We start from the raw sequence: 24,901 nt of genomic DNA, 5'->3' as shown, positions 1-24,901 counted from the left end.
AAAATAAATCAACGGAGGTGAGAAGATTCTTAACTGATATTTAGGCCCGTGTACCTATTTTTCGAAAAGATTTCGTGACTAAACGGTGTTTCAAAACACTACAATATCGAACAGGGGCGCAAATATGTAGGATTCAAAAGTGGGGCCCGCGCGACTCAAGAGTTTAGTACGTGTGGTTAACCAACATAAGTCATTTCTGGATACGGTGCTTGTACGTTGTATACTGCACATATTTTAACATATTTAGCATGCAATGAGCACAACAGAATTTAAATTATACCGAAAGTTTTCCACCAAATATAAATGTGATATCATCAATTTTGCAAAGCGCAAGTATGCCAGCGGACCCGTCTTAATTCCAGCCCCCCCCCCCCCCCCCCCCGAGATCTACGACCATGTTATCTCGGGATTGGTTGAGGTTCTCGTACACACGTGACTACCGTCGGAACACGATCCACAGCCAATCAGAGCGGGAGCAGACGTGTCCTGACTGGCCTGTCCAAATAAGGCGTTGGCTTTTCTTGCAAACGGCCGTCAATAATTACAAGAAGCAAAACGCTGGGGCGGGCGCAAATTATTGCAGTCTAATGAGCGTTCAGATATTTTTTTTACGGGCAATACCTGCAGATACTGATTATTATTCGTAAACAGTTTCTGCGCCATTTGTTTTTTTAAATCGAAGTTTTCGATAACCGCCCAGCTGGTGACTTAGCGAAGTAAATAAAAAAAAACCAACAGTTTGGTCGGGGTCAGGTCAGAGTCCTCTGCCAGGGGACGCACGACAGATAACAAACATGTCAACCGGGGCAAATGGCAGACTGATCTCGGGCTGAGCATGTCAAGTTCGCCCATCTCGGCGGATGCAAAGTACGTCTAGAGAAGATCTATCAGCGAAAGCCGCGCGCATGTTTGTTACATAGCGACCACAAATCTAACAACATCGGTTTAGTCCGGCTGTCGTGCGCCGACCCGAAGTATTGCGTGGTTTGTCTTGCGAGGTCGCAATTATTGCGTGAAACACAAATAATTTTACATTTGATTCCGTGTTTTGACCCTGCCTGGAATCGAATTGCCCTATTGAGTAATGGTGAGGGATCCCCTTTTTAATGTTTAGCTCGTTGATGAACAAACATTTTCCCATTTAAAGAACCATTATTTACTTCGATAACATTTTTTTTTTAAATTTAACATCTTAGCTCTCGGTTTACGGCATTTGGTAACAGTAATTTCGTGAATGGAACGGAAGTACGCATGGAACGGAAATGTGTAACCATGGTGCTGCCATCTGTGGCGAATGGCGCGAACCAAAAATCACAAAGCCAGAGGGAAACTTTATACCTAGTATTAAGTGTTTAATGAAATTTAATAAAATGGGCTGTATTTTAGTGAAATTCCTTGTCGAAAATCAGATTCAGATACGAGGTTTAGTATTTTAAAATCTTTTTTTTCGCTTTAATCGGAGCCGCTTAACGAAACAGTTTAAAATTTCAGTATGCTAATAAAATGATTCAATAGTCGATGTAGCTGCTCCAGCAACAAATCCTAGCGGCGGGTGCGAAAACTGCGTATGATTCGCGTCAAGGAAAACACAGTTTACGTACATTTATCACTAGAGACCCGGAAATTTCGCGGATTCATTTAGTCGCAAGCTAGAATGTAAACCTTCACACTCTCGCACTGTGTTCATGATTGGACCGCAGTTGTTTGGACACGCCCCTCTACGACCGTGAACCAATGATGCCCAGCTAGGAGAGAAGTAAGCGTATCAGGTAGTGCCAAATAACAAGGATAACAATGTTCTCGCTAAGAAATCAACCAATGGGAAAGTAAACATGGGTCGAGCACACCTATAACTTTGAATTCTATCCTGAGGCCAGAGGAATCCGCGAAATTTCCGGGTCTCTATTTATCACGCTCGGCATTATTTTAAAGAATTATACTTTAAACATCATCTCCGAGTTTCGCAGTATGAGTGTATTTGCAACATGAGAATACATGAATTTGCTCTTCTTAATGAGATTAGATTTTACCATCTCTGGTGAGTACTGAAATACACTTTTTTTTACACATTCAATGTTATTTTTACTGGAATAAACAAGTAAACGTTCACACCCATGCATTACCCGGGACTCGAACCCAGAACTCCTCACACTGAAAATTGTCGTGCATCCGAACCCCTTGTGAAAGACGCAGCTTAGTCAACAACAACCACAACAACAACAACAACAAAAACAACAGCCTAGCCAACCAACGAACCTTGCAACAAAACACCAGCCAATAACTTCAACTCTCAGGTGCACGGCCAATCAGAGGACTGCTCGTCTGTCATTGGCCGCGCAAGGGGAGAGGGTGGATAATATCTTTTTAGTCACATCAAATTTTGACACCGGCTGATTTTGGCTGGTTTTTATGTGGGTATTCATCCTTTTTTATTTTTTTTTTTACCTGTTATAGATGTTTATCTATGACATACAGTCTAACTACCAATGGCGTATGCCCAAAAATAATTTTAATCAATCTTCCCCGTTGCAAGAAACATTCAAAGAAAATGTATCTCTCACCTCAACTCACGATTTTATCCAAGGTAGTCGCGATTCACAAATGTGTTAATGGTTAAGAGCAACCGATTTCACAAAGCATCATTTGCTTCATTCCTCGGGTGTGAAGATAATGCATGTTTCTGAACCTCAGAACCAAAAGAGCGTTGGGCAACTTTACTGGAGAGTAAAAAACTACTCTTTCAATGATACCGTGTTTTCCATCAACTCCACATGCGTGTGGCTGACAAGAAGAAACCCATGATTAAAATCTTTCAAATGGGGAATTTTTTTCGAATAACTAAAGGTCCATAACATTGCAACTGAACTCATGTTTGTCTGGCTCTGCTAAAGCTTTGGTTTTAGGCTCTCTTTAATTTCCAAAACAGAATACCGTAGAGATTCGTTAACACTCTGGTAGCTCAGTTAAAAATCTCCATCCACCGAGATAATCATGCTGTTGTAGGAACCAAAATGTATTTACCCGCAAAACTTCCAGACTGTTTATATAGGGACAATAAGCTAGGTTGATGCGTGAAGGTGTCCATGAAGGGGATGTTTGTTCTGAAGCTGAAGTCACAAGTCACTCTGGTCATTGGCGAAGACCCGTGAAGGGGGGGGGGTGGAATTAGAAGCCCCTCGCTGAAGGGGTCCTCTGCGTTTGCAAAATCGTGACTGTAAAACGTAAACGTCAAAACTATGTATGTTTTATGGAAAACTTTCTGTGTATTTTAAAGTTTCATGTTTATTGTATGCGTATAGGCCAAAAATATTGGCAGTATACAACAAACAATCATCCTGTTCAGAGATTACTCGTGTCGGTTAAAACCAAGCGCAAAACACTTAGGCCCCCCTTCCTTTTGTGAATCCTACAGATTCGCGCCCCCGACTCTGGTTAGCACTGGTTGGCAAAACAAACCGTAGCTGTATAACGGCCAATGATATAAGTATGTTTAATAGCTTGAAAGTATCTCGCTAGGAATAATCGTAAAAAAACGTCATCATGAGGTGTGCACTGTTGAACATAGCAAGGGATTAGCTTTTATCTCTATCATAACAACAAATGTTCTGCTATCCAGAACTGGGTTCCTGTTTTCTTTCTTTCTTCATTTCTACTTAAATTGTTAACATGGCACACAATGTACGCATAACTCCCTAACTTTTTATCTCCATGGTTACAATTATGGAATAGCACACTCATCACGATGATAATGTATTTTTATTCAATGTCGACGGAATCGATCAGATAATGTTGGCTACCTTGACAATTGATCTGGCGGTTGGTGGGATATCGAAATCATTTCATTTTCAGGGGCGGCTCCAGAAAGACTTCTCGGGAGGCACTATCGTATTAATAAAGGCTCAGTTGCAAAACATGACATTTAGGCCCCCTTCTAAATAAGTCAGAGATAGGCTTGGAATATTTACAAATGTATGATCTCAAATACGTTATTTAATAGTTTCAAACAACTTTTGAAGGGTAATAAAGGTTTAAACATGAATTAAAGTTATTAATATAACATAATGTAACCTATAAAATTAAATTTAAAATTAAATTTTGGGGTCGGGATGGGGCTATCGCCCCCTGAATTACCCCCCCCCCCCCCCCCCACACACACACACACACCTTTTCCACTGGAGCCCATCTTGCTCGTTTTTGCTGAGTAATCACTTTATCGTTAGTTATTAAGGCAAAAAAAAAAACGAAATTCCAGAAAAAAAGGACGTGTTAATGTCGCATGTGAAGTATGATGCAATACTTTTCGTGTGCGAAGTGCTTCAAGAATAGGTGTTGGTATGGAGAGATAAGGTCGTCAGATACGGTTTCTTTAAGAGTTATTGCAATGGTGAAGAGTGATTTAACCTGGTTTTTTTTTGTTACATGAGTCATATCTGGTTACACTGCATGTCATAAGAAACCTTAATAACGGACAAAAAATATGAATTTAGATATAAACTCTGATATAAGCTCAAGCGTAAGGTACTGGACTCGCATTCCAGAGGTCCCAGGTTCGAAACCCGTCCTAATTTCTGTTTCCTACAGTTTGCACCTTTGACAAGATTGCGAATTTTTTATGTTGGCTACGAAGGGAAAAAAATTTGAACATTCGATAGCATTGAGTGTCCACTCTGTAGTAGTGCTGTGCTTACTCTATGGCGTGGATGTCGCATGAGTTTAAAAATCGATGGCGCCCAGGTCGGGGAAACCTAGTGAATCACAGAGCGCACAGGGAGGGACTGTACGCTGGAAGACCCCTACAGAGCCTGGTGGCGCTTTCGGTCGCTTTCAACTACTGCGTTGTCACTCCAAATATGAATTTGAAATAGCGCAAGCTGATCCAAATCATCTTGATGTGATAGCAAATCTGTTAAAACTGTTCCACTTGAGTGAGTAAGTTTCTACCATTCAGTTCAGCTACACTAAAAGTCACATATTCATCAATGGGTTGCCACAGAATTGGCTGTGGATTAAACTAATTTAAGTACTTATTTCCAGTTAAGTTTCTATTATTTGCATTTTCTTGGCTTCTGGGTTTAAGCCTTGTCAGGTAATTGTCTTGCAACGTTTCGGCAGTCATTGCAGCTTTGATCATCAGATTTATTTCATTTTTATTTCTATTATTTATTTCCGTGACGTAAGCTCGTAGATGTATCAGAAATGTGTACTGATTTCACTGTAAATTACTCTGCTTTAAGCTCAGATTCCCAATGAATCCTACTTATTTATCAGAATTAACATAATTTTCAGTGAGTAATATTTCACTGATTTAAGTAACTGATTCTCGTTTTCTTCTGTGCACTGCCCCTTGACATCAATTGCATCTAGCTCACTATTGTGCATAAAACTGCCAAAAGTTAACATCGTCTTCGACAAAATGGAGACTTCAAAAAAAAATTCACTTATTAAATGAAGGTGTTTGAAAAGGATGGTTCACAGACGTGATGCTACTTCCCGAAACTTTTTCAAGCCCTGCCCATCTACCCTAAAGCACTTACTAAGCTTTCTGCATTACACGTATGCTGCTATTCTAAAGGAATTACTGCACATTTTCCCTACAGTGTTGCGAAATAAAGTGCAGATATTACATAAGCAGCTCTAGGTTATATACTCACAAGAGCGAGTTAAAACGAAAAAAATTGGAACAAATATATCTTTTGCGAGATTTCGGACAATTTTAACCAACTAATTTATCTAAAAATAATTGTCCAGTTAAGGTACTTACGTGAATTTTAATTCACGATGTAAATATAATTTGTCATTTTATTTTATGCAACATACAGTTTTTATTGAATAAAACATGCTTAAAATTCAACTGCGTGTTAATGTAACCGAAACATTTTATTTTTTCAAGCGTTAGGTTTTACCAGAACATCTTAAGTGATCGTACTTGAATATTACGGTAGTAAAATACTTTTGGTGACGTTTTAAAACATAATAACAGAAGTTCTTAACTTAAACGTTGTAATTCTAAATTTACGATAGAAATATGGTGAATGTAGGAGAGACACCATGGATACACGGAAGAGATCTCCACCATTCCTAGTTTCTTATCACGCACATATATTAGTTTACTAATATAAGTTTAGTAACAGAACGACTTTCTCTTGTGCGTACATCAGTGCTTTCGCGTCCGTGTGACGTTTTCTCGGGGACATAATGCACTTTCTCAAAATCAGCTCTGCGTCACGCGCCCGGCAGTCACGTACCGGCGATAAAAAAAAAAAGCAGCGTCTCCACGTGACACGCAGGGGAGGCGTGACTCGTGACGTCACAGCCCGGCTCAAGGTCACGGTGAACAAACTCTTACCTGGCGAGTACGCCGTCGCCAGCGGCAAGCACGACGGGCGATAAGAAGAGCGTGCATGGAGTTAAGGGGCCCGCCTCGTCAGGGGTGTATGTGTGTTAGTGAGGCGGGATGATAAGCGCGACGCTCGCTGGTGCTTCCAGCGCGGCATAGCCTCTAAGCGCAAGTATCTGAACTGGCGCGCATTCGTCTCGTCGTCACAAAATAACTGTGAAATTAGAGCGGTGATCGTAACATTATATGGCGGAAAAATGAAGATAAAGGTGTTATGCAAGCCCCTTAAGTGCTTTCAAGAATCTGTACTGATTTGTTTTATGCCTAAAAATTACTCTGAAAACACGCGTTTTAGGTATTTTAACGCTTCTAAAAATACAGTTTAAAAACTTAATTCGAAATTAAAAGTACTTTTCGGTCCTCAGCGAACTCTTAAATGCTATTCGTAAATAGGCCCCACTCGGATATCTTGAGTAGTTTTGAAATCGCGTTGTTTTTCCTGAAGCTCTGCACACCGTCTGTGTGACCAGGTAGGCGGGCCCCTTAAGGCCCTGCCATACTGTCAAACATTCTCTTCCAAAACCTTCCATTAAAGTTGGAGGGTTGTGACGTCACCGAAAATGTCACCAGCGGAGCCATGTTTTTTTTGAAAAGTTGGATGACTTGAGTTTTCATAAAATATATTCCATATAGGACGGGTTCAAAAATATGTTGGATGTTGGATGCACTCAGCCAATCAAAATCGTACCTATCGAAAACGGAAATGATATCCGTTTACGTCGCAACGAATCGTTAAAATGGCGAACATATGAGCGATTAAAGAGGTTATAAAAGTGAAATAACTAAAATACTGTTAAATATAAATGTCGTATGCAAAAAAAATTAATGTCCAAAAATTTGATTATGATTTTTTTAATCCAAAAAAAAATTTCTGAAGATTTATTTCATTTTGAAACGAATAATATTACGAATTAAATTTATACGTTTTTAAAAAAATTTAAAAATGCACAAATAGCAAAACAACTTCAAAAATTACACCCAGCATAGGTAGCATTATTTTAATTTTAAAATGTGGTTTGAATTGAAAAGTTTCAGATAGCTCAAGTTACTCGAACAGACTATTCTCAACAGTCATATAAATGTTTGAATATGTAATTTCATCTTCTGGAAATTGGACTGACCTATTGCTCGGTCTTTTTTTTAAGTATAATAATTATCATGTTTATATGCTGTGTTCTTAAATTCTCTAAAGCTATAATAATGTATGTTTGCGCTTTTGCAGATCAATAGGTAGCGACTCGGGAGATTTGCGTTGTTTACTGGAGAGACGCTTGAATTCATGCAATTATACACGTCATTGGACCGTAGGTAGTTTCGACACTCCTCGCAGGACAAAAAAACAACAATAACAAAGTAACAAATTTTAAAATTATCCAATCGTATTCGTTCAGGCCGGAAGCTAACACGTACAAGATGCACACGCTTTTCTCGTACACAAGTGAGTTCAGATCATCCCGGTACCCGAACTCAACGCGACATTTGCAGGTTAGTATCAGTAGACCTTGCAGTTTAACTAGAGATATCGTTGGCAACTGAGTTTACAAGGATTTTCCCTTGTAAAATTACAATTTTTTTTACAGTGTAGGCACCTTGCGCGCTACTTTGGAGGCGAATGTGGTATCTACGAATGTCCAGAAAGTAAGTACCGTTTGGTCATTAAAAATATAAACTCATGAAAAAAAGGTTTTATTGAAAGATTTAGTTGACTTTATATATACATTACCTTTTCACATAGTCGCCATTCAGTTCCAAGCACTTTTCGCAAAGCACTACCAGTTCATTTAACCGTAAAGTTCGAAAGTTCGCCGCCTGGGAATGGAACGGACGCCTCGGCCATATGCATAATGGACTTGAATACGCAATGCGTGTAGCCTAAGTACAAGCGCTTAGCAAACATCTCCGGAAAATTTTAAGCAATCTCCGCACTCGAGTCAAAAATGATGGCTACAGCTTTTTTTTTTTTAGATTAAAAGGGCTTAATTTTGGTTGATTTAATGAAACGTGAGTCAACAATTACAGCAAAATGTACAAAATTACGATTATAAACTGGTGCAGACATTGCTTAAAGAATCACATAATCAAAAAGTGTTTTTTATACATTCCCAAATGGAAAACTGAAGATGAACGACAAAATTTGTGGATTCAAGCTGAAGGCCTACACTTCTTACAAAGTATACGCCAAAGTTTTTCAAAAATGGGGGCCTGCACTATTAGGATTTCCGTTAATTTACGCCCAGACTATGTGGAAATCATGTTATTCGCACGAAAATAATATATTTTACTTAAATTCATGCAGAGTTACTCTACAACGACATATGTGCTGCCGGGAAGCCACGATACCAGCGTGAGTGGTTAAGTGTCATGCAGATTGTCTTAAATGTTGATAGCTCTCAGTGGTAGTGCATGTGCTTGCATGTGTGTGTACGTGCATGTGTGTGTACGTGCATGTGTGTGTACGTGTGTGTGTGTATGTATGTTTGGTTGTGAGCGTACATGCATGTGTGAACGTGTGTGCGTGTGCAATAGTGCATGCATGGATGTGCAAGGGCATTGGCGTGTGCGAGCATGTGTACGTGCACGTGTGTATGCGTGTGTGCACGTGAGTGTGTTTGTTTGTGTGCACGTTGCATGTGTGTGTCAGTGCCGGTAACCAAACAACACGTGATGGTTTGCGAGTGACGTTTTGGGAAATGGGGACCGCCGGCACTGGTTTTTTTTTGAGAACTTTAAAAATGTCCTAGACGGGTCACGTGACACGAAGCACACTTACCTGACAGCTGTGTTCGCCGCCGCCTCACGCGCAGCTGTTTGCACTGTCAACACGTCGTCGCCTGTCGTGCGGCCCGGCGGTGCCAACTGCGCAGCGCGCAGGCATCCAAGAGGCCCATTTTCCCGAGAGCACAGTTCTTGTTACTAAGCTCTTGTACTCACAACTCGTTACCAACGTTCGTTTTACAGAGATTTGCTAAAAAATTGTCACAGACAGGTACGAGTTTCAATTGTGCGTAATCAAGTGTAGTAAGTAGTTGGTACTCTTGTAACTAACAATTTTTGGCAAAATAACCTCATTCAAATAATGTACTGGTAATTGTTTTTAGTGTTATGTTGCAGCATAATTTGTTTATGATTTTAATTCATCAGTGTTCATTTTTATTTTAACTCAGTACGGGAAGAACTAGACCACACCATCTTTCTAGGAGAATTAGAAGTAAACTTGTAGTTGTAACCTACCTAATTTTTGGTGGAAAATTAGAAGTAGTTAAGCACCAAGTGTCAGATACAATTTTCATAAAGCCGCGATTTTTTGGTAGCCTACATGTAAACCACTCTCAAACTTGTGAAAATTCAGTACTCATTAAAAGTTTACAAGAGTGCTCTAGTGAAACATTTGTAAATGTACATTTTTTCAAAATTAAAAAAAAAACTTGTTAGTTACAAACTTGTACAATTGTGAAATGGGCCCCAGTACCCTATATCATCAAACAACAATTCTAAAAAAAATCAATAGATAATTATCTTGTTTAGCTAAGGAAAAAGCTAGGAAGTTGTTTCATAAGCTTATATCTTCAAGTACAGGTTTATAATTACAAGTGCAGATTTACTATTTCAACCAACAAAGTTACCCTCATGTTCAATAAAGTTACATGTTATTTATATGGGCTTGTAACAATTTCTACTAGTCTTAAAACTAAATAAAAACATTTTGCAAGTGTAATTTTTATTCTTAATTTATAAGTTAACTTATTATAATATTCACTTACGCTTACGGAGATGATATTGAGGTTAGGACAGCCTGTATATTTAGGCCCAAGATTAATGTGTACTAAGTGATAATATTTTACTGTACAGAGAGAGGTACCGAATGAAATTATTTGCATTTGACAGACTTTGTGATGATATGGGACACGAACTGGAACATTCGACACAGCGTGAATAATCTTTGTCCAGTGACTCTTGGGTTATCATATTTTAAAAAAATACATGAGTAGTTTATACATATAAAGTACATTTATTTTCACCTTAATAAAGATACATATTAAGCATTCATTTTAAGGAAATAATTATGCCACAAACTATAGGCTGATTTTCAAGAGGTATGAGTTTTATGAGAAAAATAAAATATCCTGAAATTAAAATGTTTAAACCTACTAATGTACCTTTGCAATCTTGGAAGAAAAAAAAACACATTCCGAAATGCTTGAATGTTGCTGACTTAACCTAAATAACATTAAATACGTGTTTATAGTATTTTTAATGTCGCTTACTTAACCTAAACAACCTTTCGCATGATTTTACCGTTTTTAAATGTTGTTAACACAACCTTATCAATACTTGACTCTCGTAGCGTTGATGTCTATTTAAAAAAAAAAAAACTTTATAAACTTAACAGTTTAGTGGATCAAATAATGTTTACAGATACCTCGAAAAAATCAGAACTATTAAAATTCCATTTCCGATATATTTTTTCTCGGAAATGTTGCCAATCTAGAAAATGAACCACTATAGTGATTATTAATTTGCAGAAAAAAATATAATTTACTTTGCATTTTCGAATTCTTTAAACTAATATCTATATTTTAACATGAAATTTGTGATCTCAATACAATGTTGCCTCCAATTATAAGCAATCCCAGCTAACTCGTAGACTAATAATTCAGTTTTATTAGTGTGCAAACTTTTACAAGTGAAATAATATTCTTTATGAAACAGTTTAGTTTCAGAATAACTTGTAGACTTGTAGGTTTATGAAACAGGACCCAGGTGTCGACGCACCTGTCACGAACACGCTCAGAGTTCCTGAAGTTGTGCAATCGCCAAAGGCACACAGAGAAAGAAGCAAGCTGAGGAAAAGACAACATAAATGTTCTTTAATAGATTTTAACCACCAGATGGGGGGGGGGGGGGAGGGGAGGGAGGTTGTGTTTAAATTATCCTGGTCCGAGCTCCAGAGGGAAAGCTTGAGTTTCGAGCTTATTTCTAATGCTTGAGTTTACCCTGATAGGGCGAAATGTTAAAGTTATTGTTAATAGGTTCATAGGAAAGCTTACAAGTAATGCGATACGCGAAAATTACATTTACAGTTATAGACACGGTAAAGTTTACGAGTTTATGTTTATATATATATATATATATATATATATATATATATATATATGATAGTAGGATTAGTTTCTCCTGTGTCAGTTTTACCTCGTTGGCCCTGACAAAACAGCAGTATACCAATTGCGATTTCATAAACTTGATAAGGCGTTAATTGTGGTTAATTGTGGTTCCTTTTCCCTGAAAACGTCATTTATATAGTTTTAAGTTACGGTCTCATTTAGGGTGAGGAGGGGGAAAGAGAATCAGTCCTTGAAGGTCACCTTCCCTCACCCCGTTTGAATGCGCCACTGGCAGTAACCTAACTATATATATAACACATTCTCTAAATGGTAATTTTAAGTGATCCGGTTATTGCAGGACGACTTGTTTGGTATTTCCAACCGATTTTATTGTTACTTTTATAATTTTTATTGGTTTGCTCTGAACGTCTCTTCTATGGAGATATCTCTATACTCAGCCTTTGCCTATGGTAAGGAACCGTTTCAGTGTCAATAGGAATGGTAATCAGCTCAGCGTATATATATATATATTATTTATATATACACACAATCAGCTCATATATTTGTCTTGGAAATATTAATTAACTTTATCATTAAATTATTTATTTATGGATTTTAAACTTTTAATTATTTTAATATTTATATACTCAATTAATTTTATTATAAACTAACAGAAGTTATAAATGTTTATGTTTTCAAAATCTATATGTTTCTATAATGTTATTAGGTAATTTAGTATTTTATCTCATGTGGTTTCGATAATGTTATATATTATGTAGAAATTAAGCAAAATATATAATAGTTATGTTTGCCTTATAGCAATATAAGAATAATTCTGCTGGTTTTGCTCCTATAATTATTGATAGTGCTGTTACTATTACTATTGATCAGTTACTTTTACTGTGCAAGCGTGTAACAAAGTAAACAAAAAGTGATTTGTATGTTAAAAGAAACATCGTGGCCTCCTATGCAGGTAACGTCACCGTCTTTAAAAATTTTCTGAAGATTTCACTTCATAGATCCGCGAAATTTTTGACTGGAATAATTTTAGGAAAATCATGGGAAACCGAAATCAAGACGGTTGGATCGTAAGTCGAACCCAGGACTTCTGCAATGCTAATCCAGTGTCTTGCCATTGCTTCACCTTTATCCAAGTGTCCTTAAATTAACACAATTTCGGTTCTTAAAACAATGATTTTTTTTTTACACTGTAGGGAAATTTCTCGGAATTCTGCGGACATAATTTAAACTCCGAACACCTGTCAACATTGAACACGACCGCCATTGGACCACGGAGGTGTCTGACACGCCTCGCTGTTCTTAAAGCCAATGGCAAGCCAGTTACAGAAGAAATACCTGGTGATTTGAAAAAAAAAAAAAGAAAAAAAAATTCGCGTATTCACCTCACGATAGTCTAGAATTTAAAAACTTATACGTTTTTTCGCTGCTTCTGCTGCTTTTATAGACACATATTAATGACACTGCAATTATAGACACATAACCTGCTGCAGCCTATGGTTAGGGGCACGCACATTTCGCGAAGAGATTCCGCGACTAGCTGAAAGTTAAAACACTGTAGCATCATCTGTGTTTCGTGGTTGGGTGAGTTTATTTCAGTTCCACGTCGATTGATACAACCCCAATCACAGTATTTCATTTCGGAAGCAAATGCGTCCTGAGTGGCCCGGTCAAATAAGGTAACGACTTCTCTCGCAGACGGCCGCCAATCACAAGGAAGAAACCACTGGTGCGGGTAAACCTAGTTGCAGTCTAAGAGGCGTTCAGATTTATTCGCGAAAAATGCTTACCCCTACCTATGGTCTAACTGGAGGACTATTTGAATCAATGTATCAAATCTCAAGCTACCCAGTTGAAACGTCTCGCAAATAAGTAGTCAATGAAAAGGTGGCATTTTCCAGCCAAGTACAGGACTATGGAGTAATTCCTAGAGATAACTGAATCAGTAATTATTTTTTCAGTGTTTGGTTATTTTTTGGACCATATTTATTTTGACACGCCCTAAATAAAATATCTCGAGCCAATGGCAAACCCTTAGGTGCTTGGGTGTGGGAAAGGGGTGTGGTTACACATCAAGTAATTAATTGAAAAATGCTATCGGTCGCTTCCTGCACGAAGTAACTACACCACAGACGTTTTATCATTTCCGGGCTTGTATCCGGGTCAACTCAGATAGACCTTTTAACACTAGACGATTTTGAAACTTACATCTTGAGTACATGTAAAAGAGTCCTACATACCATATCAGGTCCTGCACAGCAAATAGATTTGTTCATGTTAATACCGCAATAAGGTAAGACACTGTAACACTGGGAGTAAGTGTGTGCCTATTATCCCGAGCCCCATTGGCAGTCTTTTATGTAACATTTCACTTTGACAGTTCTCGGAATTGGTGCTTACCAATGGTCTATATATTGTTATTCCATTATGCGTTACTTTGCAAATGACAGTTGGGAAATTGGTTCCACTGGCACTGCTTTCAAGAACTGTCGACTTCAAGGGTGATAAGGCCCCGCCATATTGCAATTTCAAATGTGTTGATACCGCTTACAGTTACGTAAGCTTCTGTGCTAAGTATTTTGGTTTCGCATGGTATGGGACTTAGCTTTGGCTACTTGATGAAGTTAGCACTTGTGAACTGGTGTGATTATCGCAATAGCTGTAAACTACCGGAACCCAAGTTTCTCAGGGTTTTGAGAAAACTTGATTTTAATTGAATTATGAATGATATACGAACAAATTGAAGAGTTTTAAGACGAAGGCTGCATACGAAAGGTTAATCCAAAACTGTATACCTCATGACTTTCAAGCTGTCAGTACATGCTAGGACTGACATACAAATGTTCCTTTTAAAATAAAAAAATAAATAAGGACTTATTCAACAGAAAAAAAACTTTTTAAATCAATCAAATATGTTTATATTATGAATTTATTTAAAATCGTGCTCAAACATATGAAATATTGGAAACAAAATAATTAATAATACTTAGAGACCGGAAAAATTCGCGGATTCATTTCACGATATGCTAGAATCCAAACAACTGTACCTTTATATTGCTTCTGTGATTGGCTTAAAGTTTATCTGAAGGACTTTGAGGCAATGGAAAACCTTCAACCAAAAAAGTAACGAATTGCAAGCGTCCCAGTCGACAGGTGTCACGGGTCAATAACCAATGAGCAGGTGGCATTTGCCTGAGTTTGTAGGTGGTTGCGGAGTCTATCCTATAGAGGTCATCGAAAGCGCGAATTTTTCCGGTCTCTAATAATACTACCTCCTTATGACCACGAAGGCTTGAAGCGCATATACATCATTGCTTCACGTCGATGATTGGACTGCAGTGCTCTTGGCACGCCGTTGACGACCCTTAGCCAATTATAATCAAGGATAAGAAGTGGTTACCCAATCTCGCGTAACCCACCAAAAACTATTTAACCGTGTCATCGACCAGTCAGCGCTCTAGAATGTCACACGAAAGTTGAGTTCGGCCCTTGAAAGAAATGGATCAGCAAAATGATCGTGGCTCTAGTTGTCAACTTATTAGTAGAGACCTGCAAAATTCGCGATTTCGATGGCCTTCAGGATAGACTGCACATACACCTGTACACTCGGGCAAATAACGCAAGTTCATTGGCTGCCGACTTGTAAGTCGTCTCAGCTGGTTTGTCTGTGATCCGATCCTTCTTTGGTTGAGGGTTTATAACTGGTTGAGATTAGTCCAGATGAACAGTAAGCCAATAGCAAAATTATCTAAGAGGTATATATGTGTTTGAATTCTAGCCTATCACCGAATGAATCCGCGAATTTTGCAGGTCTCTACCCATATCAGTTACGTGTAACGGACTATATTGTAGCCTGTGACCAGGTCGTGTTCGGTGTATGTGTGTGTGTGTGTGTGCTTTGCCCGCGGACAATGACTTGTCCAACGCCGCAGGAGCTTACACCCACCCGTATTGTGTCTTGAGACTCGGGAGTAACATTCCGTGACGTCAAAGTCACCTGCACAAGTGCGCGACCGCGCGCTTGCCTCCCTTTTCTCCCCTCTCCCCCTCTTTCCACTTCCCTCCCAACTCCTCTATTCACACTCGTCATAGGTGCGCCGCGGAGTGACGCGTGTCCTCGTTACGGTTACGGCGCGCGGTTCGCGACGTTCAATTGTTATTCTGGCGAGGCCCTGCACACATCCGCGCAGTCGCATCTGTCCGACCTGTCCGACAGTGTTGTCCGACAGTGTTGTCCGACGATGCTGTAGCAGCGTGCCACGTTCACTTGTCCGATGCACGGATAGGTATTCATCTTGGCGTCACCCGATAGCTTTATACAAACTAGAGACTAATGGAAGTATTAATTGAATTCAGATACTTTTATTGACGTGACAACGTCTAATAAATCGATGAACGCCGGCTGCACGCACGAAAAAAGGATTACTCATTGTCCCGGTACGCATATTGTCCCGTTACGCTCATTGTACGATTGCGCCGCACCTCTTTTCCACTCGATTGGAACAACCATCGATGTGACTTTTTCGACGCACATTAAACTTGAAACACTCCCATTCGTTTGCTACTTTTCCTATCATCGTCCTATCTTTAACAGAATAACACAGATTGGAAGAAGTTAAATAGCAAACATGTATAAAAGTTATAGTTAAAATAATCTGTTCGTTAAAGTATTAACATATTTGAATTAATAAGTGCAAATAAAAGTAAATTTATCAATTAAATTGAAGATTTCATTTCACTCCTTCTTTGTATCCATACAAAATAGTGATAATTCAATAAAAATGATTAAATTTTATTCATAAAAGTATGCAATCATTTCATCAATGTTTTGTTATGACGTTGCCACGTTAAACTATCGTCCGTAAACCGACTTTACAGACAACCAATTTTTAAATTTAACCAAGAGTTTAATACATATTTGGGCCAAACATGTTATATTCACGCCTACACACTTTTTATGATTTTATCTACTATTTTGGGTACTTCGTTTTCAGCTTCAAAGCAACTTAACACAAACAACTAGGCCTGCAAGGAAAAAAAATGACAAAAAACGTACAATGAAAAGTTTATTTTTAAATAATTATTTTCGCGCGATTTTACAGTTGGTGATCATTGTTCATGTCAGATGCAGATGGTGCTGCTCTGACCTGTCTGGTGACGGGAGTTCAAGTTCGCCAGCTATGGTCAGACCGCTCCGCGCGACTGTACCATCAGCAGCTGACGTCACAGGTCTCGTGATTCGAACGAATGCTGTATTCACATCCGCACCATCAGCCCCGACGCATGGACGTAATTAGAAAAAGGGGGGGGGGGAGAGACGAGGCCTCCAATTGGGGCGCTGCTAAACTGGCAGAGTAATTTTTACTATAGATATTTACTTGAATATCGTAATTTTAAACACCAAAAAAAAAATGTTTGAGAGTAGATGAACTGAATTATATGTATTGAAATGTGCATATAGAGAGACTTATATCGTCAAATACCTAAAAATTGGTAATTTTTCGCGTACTGTCCAACTTGGGATGTATTAAAAGTGAAACGACTGCAAATAAAGCTACGTACTTATTTACCATCTAAGTTGAATCTTAAAATTTTTGAATACTGGAATTAATATTTGGTGGCGATATGATGTGTTGTCGGGAAAGGTACTGCGTGAATGTGGCATGCCCGTTATTCTTCGCTTGTTTGGAAGGCTGCCACGGTTACAAACCAGAACCCATAAGATTTCATTGTATGGATAATATAATAGTTAAAATAACTCACGTAGCATAAAGAGACAAGTAGCGCGCACAATATATATTTTTGTGAGTGCTAAATTTCCTGAAAAACTTAGTGTAATTGTGTAAATATAATGTAAAAATAAAAAATTAATAATAATAGTAGTAGTTAGCTTGGCTTATGCGTAGGCCTATTAATGTGACATGATACATTTATAAATTGCGAGCATTTCTAATACAAGAAATTTCACTAAAATAAAAATGTGATTAAATGCGCACCATTACCTTCCCATTAACAGACATAATGTTCGTGCATTCATGAATTTGTACACTTTGTGTCGAAAACCTTTATAACATCTCTCAGTTTTATGGTTTTGTGATTTGTGGCCATGACGAGAATTATTAGGTAGCTGGTTGCTCTGTGTCATCAATCAAAATCACGACGGTAAATATTTCGCTCGCCGGAAGATGCTTAGAGGTATATATCACAGTCGCGCTGTTTCGAGGAAGTTCGCTCGCAGGGTGACGTCTTGGAACGCACCCCGACAGGGGATGAACTGAGCGCCTTCGAGCCCTCGAGTGGGCAGATAGCTCCCCCCCCCCCTCCCCCCGCCGAGCAGGTCCCGGGTCGACTCCCGACGGAGTCAAGCCACGGAATGTTCCCGCGGGTGGGAACCGTGGCGAACGTTGCCGTGAGCCGGCGGGTGATCTCGGGTCGTTCCCGCTGACCACATTAGGACCTAATAACTTTTGGTCGTCTTTAATGACGTCGATGTCGGCGAGATATTCAAGTTATTGCTTCCATTTGATTTACAAATCCTAAATAACCATTTAAAATTCCTTACAAGCCCACTCATTCCTTTTCAAACCTTTTTTTTTTCCCCATTTAAATCCTTTACAACAACATTCATTCAATTTCAAACCCTTACAAGCCTATTCATTCCAATTAATTCCATTTTAAGCGCTTACAAGCACATTTGTTCAAAATAAAAAACCTGCAAACTCATTAATTCCATTTCAAGCACTTACAAGACCATTAATACCATTTCAACCCCTTACAAGCCCAATTAATTCCATTTCAAGCCTAAAAACCCAATTCGTTCTTTTCCAAGCTCTGACAAGCCCATTCATTCATTTAAAGTCCTTAAAAGCACATTCATTCCTTTTTAATTGTAATTGTACTTATTACACCATTAATTCCATGTAAAGCCCGTAGAAACCCAATTATTCCATTCCAAGCTCTCAAAAGACCATTCGCTACGTTTTTAGCAGGGCGGTACTGTTCGCACTGTCGGACTGGAATCAAAACAGCGACGTGAGGTACACGTGGTGACAGAAAAATATAGCGTCATTTTGAACATGCTGTGATTACTAGCGCCCGCGTGAAAAAAAAAAAGATTTTATGTAGATAATTATTTTTGCAGTCACCAAACATAAGATAGTTTTTTTTTAAACTTTTTTTAAATTTACATGTTTTATAGATCACCCGCGCCCGCGGTGTGACGGAAATAAAAAAAAAAACTTGTATTTTAGTACTTGCTACGTATGTGTAACATCTAATCTCGGTAAAGAGCAAATTCACGAGTTTTCATGCTGCAAATACACTAATACAAAACTGGGACCTGAAATGTAATAACGCCGTGCGTTGTAAATATAAATAAGCAATTTGTGTTTTCAACTACATTTCTTGACGCTAATCACCCGTAGTTTCCGCACCCACCGCTAGAATTCTTGGCCGGAACAGTTACGTCAACTACTGAATCATTTGATCAGCGGACCGACATTTCAAACTGCATAACGAAACGGCTCCGATAAAAGCGAAAAAGGCACCTAAAAAAAATATTGCTCACTTTGTTAAAATTCGCTAAACAGTTAATACTATAAAGTTTCCCTTTGTTTTTTAAATGGCAGCACCGTGGTTACACATTTTCCGTTCCATGCGACTTCCATTCCATTCAAGAAATTACTCCCTCCAAATTGAGATCTGATTGGAAAGTCTGTTGCGCTGACTTCACAGATGCGGCGAACGTGATCGGTCAGAAAAATCGCGTCCGTCGCGGCTTTGTGATACCAGCGTGACGGCTGAAAGTTCCGAAGCGTCAGGAAGCCAGCAATAAATAGATCGATGGCGGAAGGGACGGGCGCTTTGGGCCCTTCTTGCCCTGTTCCCTCGCGGGTGGCGGGCTCGCACGAGCGAGGGGGAGCGAAAGGCGTCTCTACGGTGGGGGTCCCAGGGGGGAATGGGGGTGTGGAGGGGAAGGCACGGCGAGCCCCCTCACTCCGACCAATAGCAGCCCGCCAACCGGCCGAGCCTCCGTCGGTTATTTAATTCAGAAGAGGAGGTGCGCGCGTGCCTAGTCTCTGCTCTCCGCTCGTGTAGTGTCGTAGTAGCGTGGACACGGGCTGGCAAGGTTTTTACTTACTCTGATACGGCTTCGGTTCTTCTGCGGGTGACGTCACCGCTTCCTCTCCTCGACTTGACAGCTTGTTCCCAGCATGCCTTTCGTGACGAGAACGGTGAGTCTATCAGTGCTGATGCACAACTCGGTTTGTTTGGAGTGTCGGAAATCCTGCCCTTTGTTATTTACGTGCGTAGGCAGTCCCACGTATTTTCGTTTCAGGATCTTTATAGAAGGCGCAGGATCTCTGAAAGCTTTGTCGAACGATGAAACAGTCATTTTAACAAGGACACTGTTTTAGCTTTTAGTTTACAAACACTTTTTTTTTTATATGATTGGAGTTTCATAACTGATGTGAACGAAATACAAACTTTGACTCCTTTTTGCTGTCCTTGTTCAAGAAGAAATTTATCTGTCGCCAGTCTTTAAGGTATTCTGTGTGTAGTGTAGTTATAAATCGCTGTCTCCTGAATGTAGTCATATGATGTTAGCAGAAAATCCCCCCCCCCCCCCTTCATCACACCTTTTAATACAGGCATATACAATAATTGGTCGTTGCTTTTAAAGTAACACAATTATACGTTGTTCAACTTGAATACATTTTTGATTTATTTATCACATCATAAAATGAGAATAATGTATGTAACAGCGAACATTTTCATTGACGTAGTAGCATGCTACATAATTATGTTAGCCTATGTGTGAATATTTAAATATTAAAGCAATCGGATGGGGATGGGGTGATTTTTGCAGGGATACCCAGCATCGGTGAAAATAGAGAAAATCTGCAATAGTAAGGGATTTAAATTATATGCTTCAATTAAATGTTCAGAAAGAGGCTCATCCTGTGTCGCTTACCCACTAACTACATCATGTCATGCACTCATGCATAGAGTGTTAGAGTTCAGACTTTGATATGTTTCAATGCTGTTGTGCTAAGTATTTCTGAGCTCATTCGTGTTTCATTGCATGTGATACATAACTCCATCTGTTATGGCGCCTCTGTGAGGAAAGAAACATCATCACTGCATAATTCTCAGGCTTCTTGTACCTCTTTCAACATTTTTGTTGCGAAATTGAATATTCCGTAATTGACGACTTTGGCAGTGTTAATAAGTTGAGCAAAAATTAATAGTAGCTGTTTTTAAGACATATTCAATATTTGTCGGCGAAAAATTATGAAAGACCCGGAGAACTCTCAGAGAAGTCTGGGAACACAGCATGTGGATTTTTCTGGGCTTTTTGCTTTTTATTTGGACTTGACATAACTTAAGGTACGTTTCGAAGCAAAATATTATTAACTTCTTTTTTTATTTTGAATTTTTTTTTCATAATTGTGATAACACTATTATTTTCCAGACATTTTTTGACGTGTAAACTACCCTCAATTATTTCAAATAAATAATTTTACGTCAGTGACAAAGTTTTGCTGGGGTGAGCGTTCCATTTTAAATATTTTCTCTTAAATTTGCAATATAAAATATCTTCTTCAGCTCCGAATTCAAAGGCGTATAGCAAAGCACTTTAGACTATAAGTCGTTATGATTTTAACTTATTTTTTCGTGTTTGCCGGTCCAATTCTGCGTGGATTGTGTGTGTATGTATATACATATATACACATACACACACACACACCTATCGTGTGTAATATTTGTATTTATACACAAGAACTTCAGTAGGAAGGATACCAAACAGTTCCTGCACGGAAGCTCTGAGCGCTTCTTCCGTGTCTATGACACTTGAAAACACGCGATTCCTGAAGGCAAAGATCGCGGAGTACGAGCATAAATGTTCTGTGACTGGCTTCAAGTAATTGTCGCTGCGTCAAAGATGCTGATCGTAATCACATCTTCGTGTGCAGCGCCTGTACTTAGGGAAAAGTATTGATACCTTTGGTAACGAGTAGTTTTCTTTCAATATCAATACTTTTGTTCTGATAATTTGTTTCAATTTATATTTCCACCCATGTAAGCCCTTTACGACACGTATCTCATCGAATAATGACTAATCAACTTTTTTTTTGTAAAACGAGATCGAATTTATCTTAAATCTGGCTTTACGGGACAGTAACACAATGTTCCATTGCCTTTTTTTATTTATTTAAAATTGAGCGAGTTAGTGAGTTTCGTTCCCTCGCATTCGTTTCGTTTGCTTGTCTTGTTCATTTCTTGTTAGTTTGATTCAACGTAGTAATTTAAGCATTCTTTTGTTTAATCAAAATTTCAAACAAACTATAGTAGGTTTGACTCATGGAAGTAATAAGTTAAGAGAATGGTTGTCTGTTGAGGATTATTTAATTTTAAAAAACAACGCTAAGTATTTAAGGAAAAGTATCATTAACCTCAATGTATAAAACTTTTCATTCGATACTTTTATGAGTACGATGATTTAAAATTAAACTACTCATGAGTACAGTATCGATAATTTCAAACCGGTATAGTGTACCTACACGTGCCCTATGACGTTAGGTGCTGATCTGTCTGAACAGAGCTGGCAAATTTGAACTTTAGAGGTCAGACGTGTGCATCTGACGTCATTAACAATAATCGCCAATGAGAAGTGTGATGAGTAGGTAAGAATCGCGCAAAAAATGTTTACCGACAAACATTTTTAAATTTTATTGGGCACCATGTTCTTGAATTTGCTTTTGTTTTCCACTACGTTGCTTTGAAACGGAACATGAAGTACCTGAAAAAATGTACGTTTCCAAATATAAGTAGGTAAGAACGGGGGAAGCCTAGACAAAACATCCACAGACGTATACCGTGCTGCTCTCTGTGAATTAACACGCGAACCAGATGCATCGCAGTCAGCTGTGGTCGGACATCTCGGGCGGTCGTGTCAGGGCATCGAAGCGATAAGGGTTGCCACCTACCAGGAGCCACGCCCGCATGACGTAAGCGCATGACGTAAGAGTGTTGAGGATTGCCCACCTACCAGCAACTGAGTTACGCTCATTTTAAACTTGAGACATTTATTTGTTTGAAAACAGCTTCATCTCCGTTTCTCCACTATATGTTGTGGTCCCCACAAAAATCACATGGTTGCCCTATGCGCGACGAGAAGACAGCGCACCAGTTCAGAGCCTTGCGCTTAAAGGCGATATCGCGCTAAAAGCACCATCGAGCGTCGCACTAACATCCCGCCTCACTTAACACAAATACAGACGTGACTAGGCGGGCCCCTTTATGTTCTGTACACTTTCTGAAGGCGTTGGCGTTTTATCAGAGATAAGAGTCCAGTCTTCTGTTGGTAGTCCCACTCGGGAGGCGCGCCGCCAGATAACAGATAACAGGGCTTATCTGTCTACGTGGACTTTTTTCTTTCTTTTTAAAGCTGCGTTTACACGACCACGGAGTTTTACTACCGCAAATTACCCGATGGTTTCAACCAACGTTTTTAGTTTTGTTACAACGTTGCCTGTTTACTACAACACTGCCTATTGACGCTTTGGTTTAACTTCCACACGATTACAGAAAACTCGGGGTTCAATCCTCGATCATGGCATCTTGATTTCAAGTCTTGAAATATGTTACGCGATTTTTTTACTAATTAGGTATAACTTTTAAGTAAAAAAAACGGTGCTCTCCATTAAAAATTCTTACGTAGATCTACTCTAAGAGCTTCGTTTCCTTACCCCTCCCCCTCCCCCAAAAATTTACACTTCCAACTATACACCATTTAAAAAATCTAATATTTATTAGTTATCTGTGGCGTATCGGATATGGAGAATGGAGAGAGGTAAATGTAGTATTTAATATCGTATGGACAGACACACCTTAAGGCTCGGACTCATATACCATTATGATTTTTTTTTCTTTTGTCCGCCATTTATTCATATACCTATGTACTTATATTTTTACATTCTGTGGAAGTTCGGCCACTCAAAAAAGTCGGCACGTGTAACCGCGTGGAACGTGAATATAGAAATAATGGCCTGGAACGGGACATACGCCCTTATGCTACGCGCGAATCATCGCGCAGACCACAAGAGCGGATTGCGGTTTGGTTCGACGCCTGTGTGCGCAGTAGCACCGTCGATGACCGAACACAGAGTTCTCATCGCGACAGCCCAGCACGGAAGTTCGTGCGACAGTGTGGCCGCAGCATTCGGTGAACAACCTTCTGAGAAGATTTCGTGGCATCAAAACGAGTTAGAATTGATGGAACACCTGGACGATTGAATCAAGCGAGTATAATATCAAATCTAAATGGATCAGCTTTTACAGGATATGTACCAACATGAGGCCAAATATCATTTTGGCAAGGGAGGTATCGAGTTAAAATTTTTATAAACAGCTCATAAATGAAAGCAGTGACGGAAGTACAAAAAAAATTAACATGGCGTGTGAGATCGAGCCTTAAGGGGTGTACAGAAATCAATCGTAGTGGTCTCCGAACCACCTGGTACAGCCTCGAGATGCTGCCCTTTTCTTCGCCACGTAAGCGTGACACCTGCGCAGTACTGTACTTTTACAAAGTTTCCTTTGCAAACCAGTGGCCAAGGAACCGTTTGTAATACTTCAAGAAAGATATTGTACATTTGTACAACGCATGGCTGTGGTTATTTGGTTATTTTTGCATAAATATTAAATACGTTTTCAAGATAATAATGAGTATTTATTACGAAAATTTGCGCAAATTTTTATTTTTTAATTGAAGTTTTATTCAATCGTATTTTTTTAAAAAAAAACCACGGAACAGGTAATCGAATATTCAAAAAATATTTACTTTATTTTGTTGTATTCTGCTTATTATGCGCGCAGTTAATACTGGAAAGCTATTCAGAACACGTTTTACAAATAACTTTTAACTATTGGAGGTAGGCCTACTGGGACAACACAAAGCATTAATTCCCGGGTAATAATCAGAACTCAGTATTACTGCGAACACTATTATGTAGTGTAAATGTACAAATGTACAAATAACTGTAATTTTACATAAATATTTATGTTCCATTAAAAAAAAACTACAATGTGTTCCTTGGCGATTTAGACATCGAAGTCCCGCAAATGGAGAAATGACAATATGAATGGCAGTAGTCATATTGATCATCGCTTTAATTCCGTGTCGAGTAAATCGTCTCATATTTGACAGTTCTTAAAATAAGTACCAATGCTACCAATTTCCCAACTGTTACTTGCAAAGCATCTCATGATTTTTGTTTACAAACACTGACAACCACACGTGGTTGTTTTCAGACACTGTTGTCATGATACGTAGATCATTGATACTACTTTCGAGAACTTTAAATTTCAGGCAAGTTAC

The 24,901-nt window shown here is 38.9% G+C and overlaps 1 protein-coding gene across 4 annotated transcripts in view; it reads left to right on the top strand.

Annotated features, from left to right (window-relative positions):
* LOC134531832 (solute carrier family 2, facilitated glucose transporter member 1-like) overlaps positions 1-24,901 on the top strand; it is a 207,473-nt gene that overhangs the window by 135,683 nt on the left and 46,889 nt on the right. Inside the window, exon 1 of one of the 4 annotated variants that reach the window (XM_063367800.1) lies at positions 19,556-19,751. The exons of the other annotated variants lie outside the window; for them this stretch is intronic. Within the exon in view, the coding sequence (XP_063223870.1) occupies positions 19,731-19,751 (21 nt within the window). The 5' untranslated portion in view covers positions 19,556-19,730. Of the gene's footprint in view, positions 1-19,555; positions 19,752-24,901 lie in introns of those variants that run through there. 4 annotated transcript variants of the gene reach the window in all.

This window comes from Bacillus rossius, chromosome 5 (assembly GCF_032445375.1).
Source record: "Bacillus rossius redtenbacheri isolate Brsri chromosome 5, Brsri_v3, whole genome shotgun sequence".
NCBI lineage: Eukaryota > Metazoa > Arthropoda > Insecta > Phasmatodea > Bacillidae > Bacillus > Bacillus rossius.
This window is presented reverse-complemented; position numbering and strand designations above follow the sequence as displayed.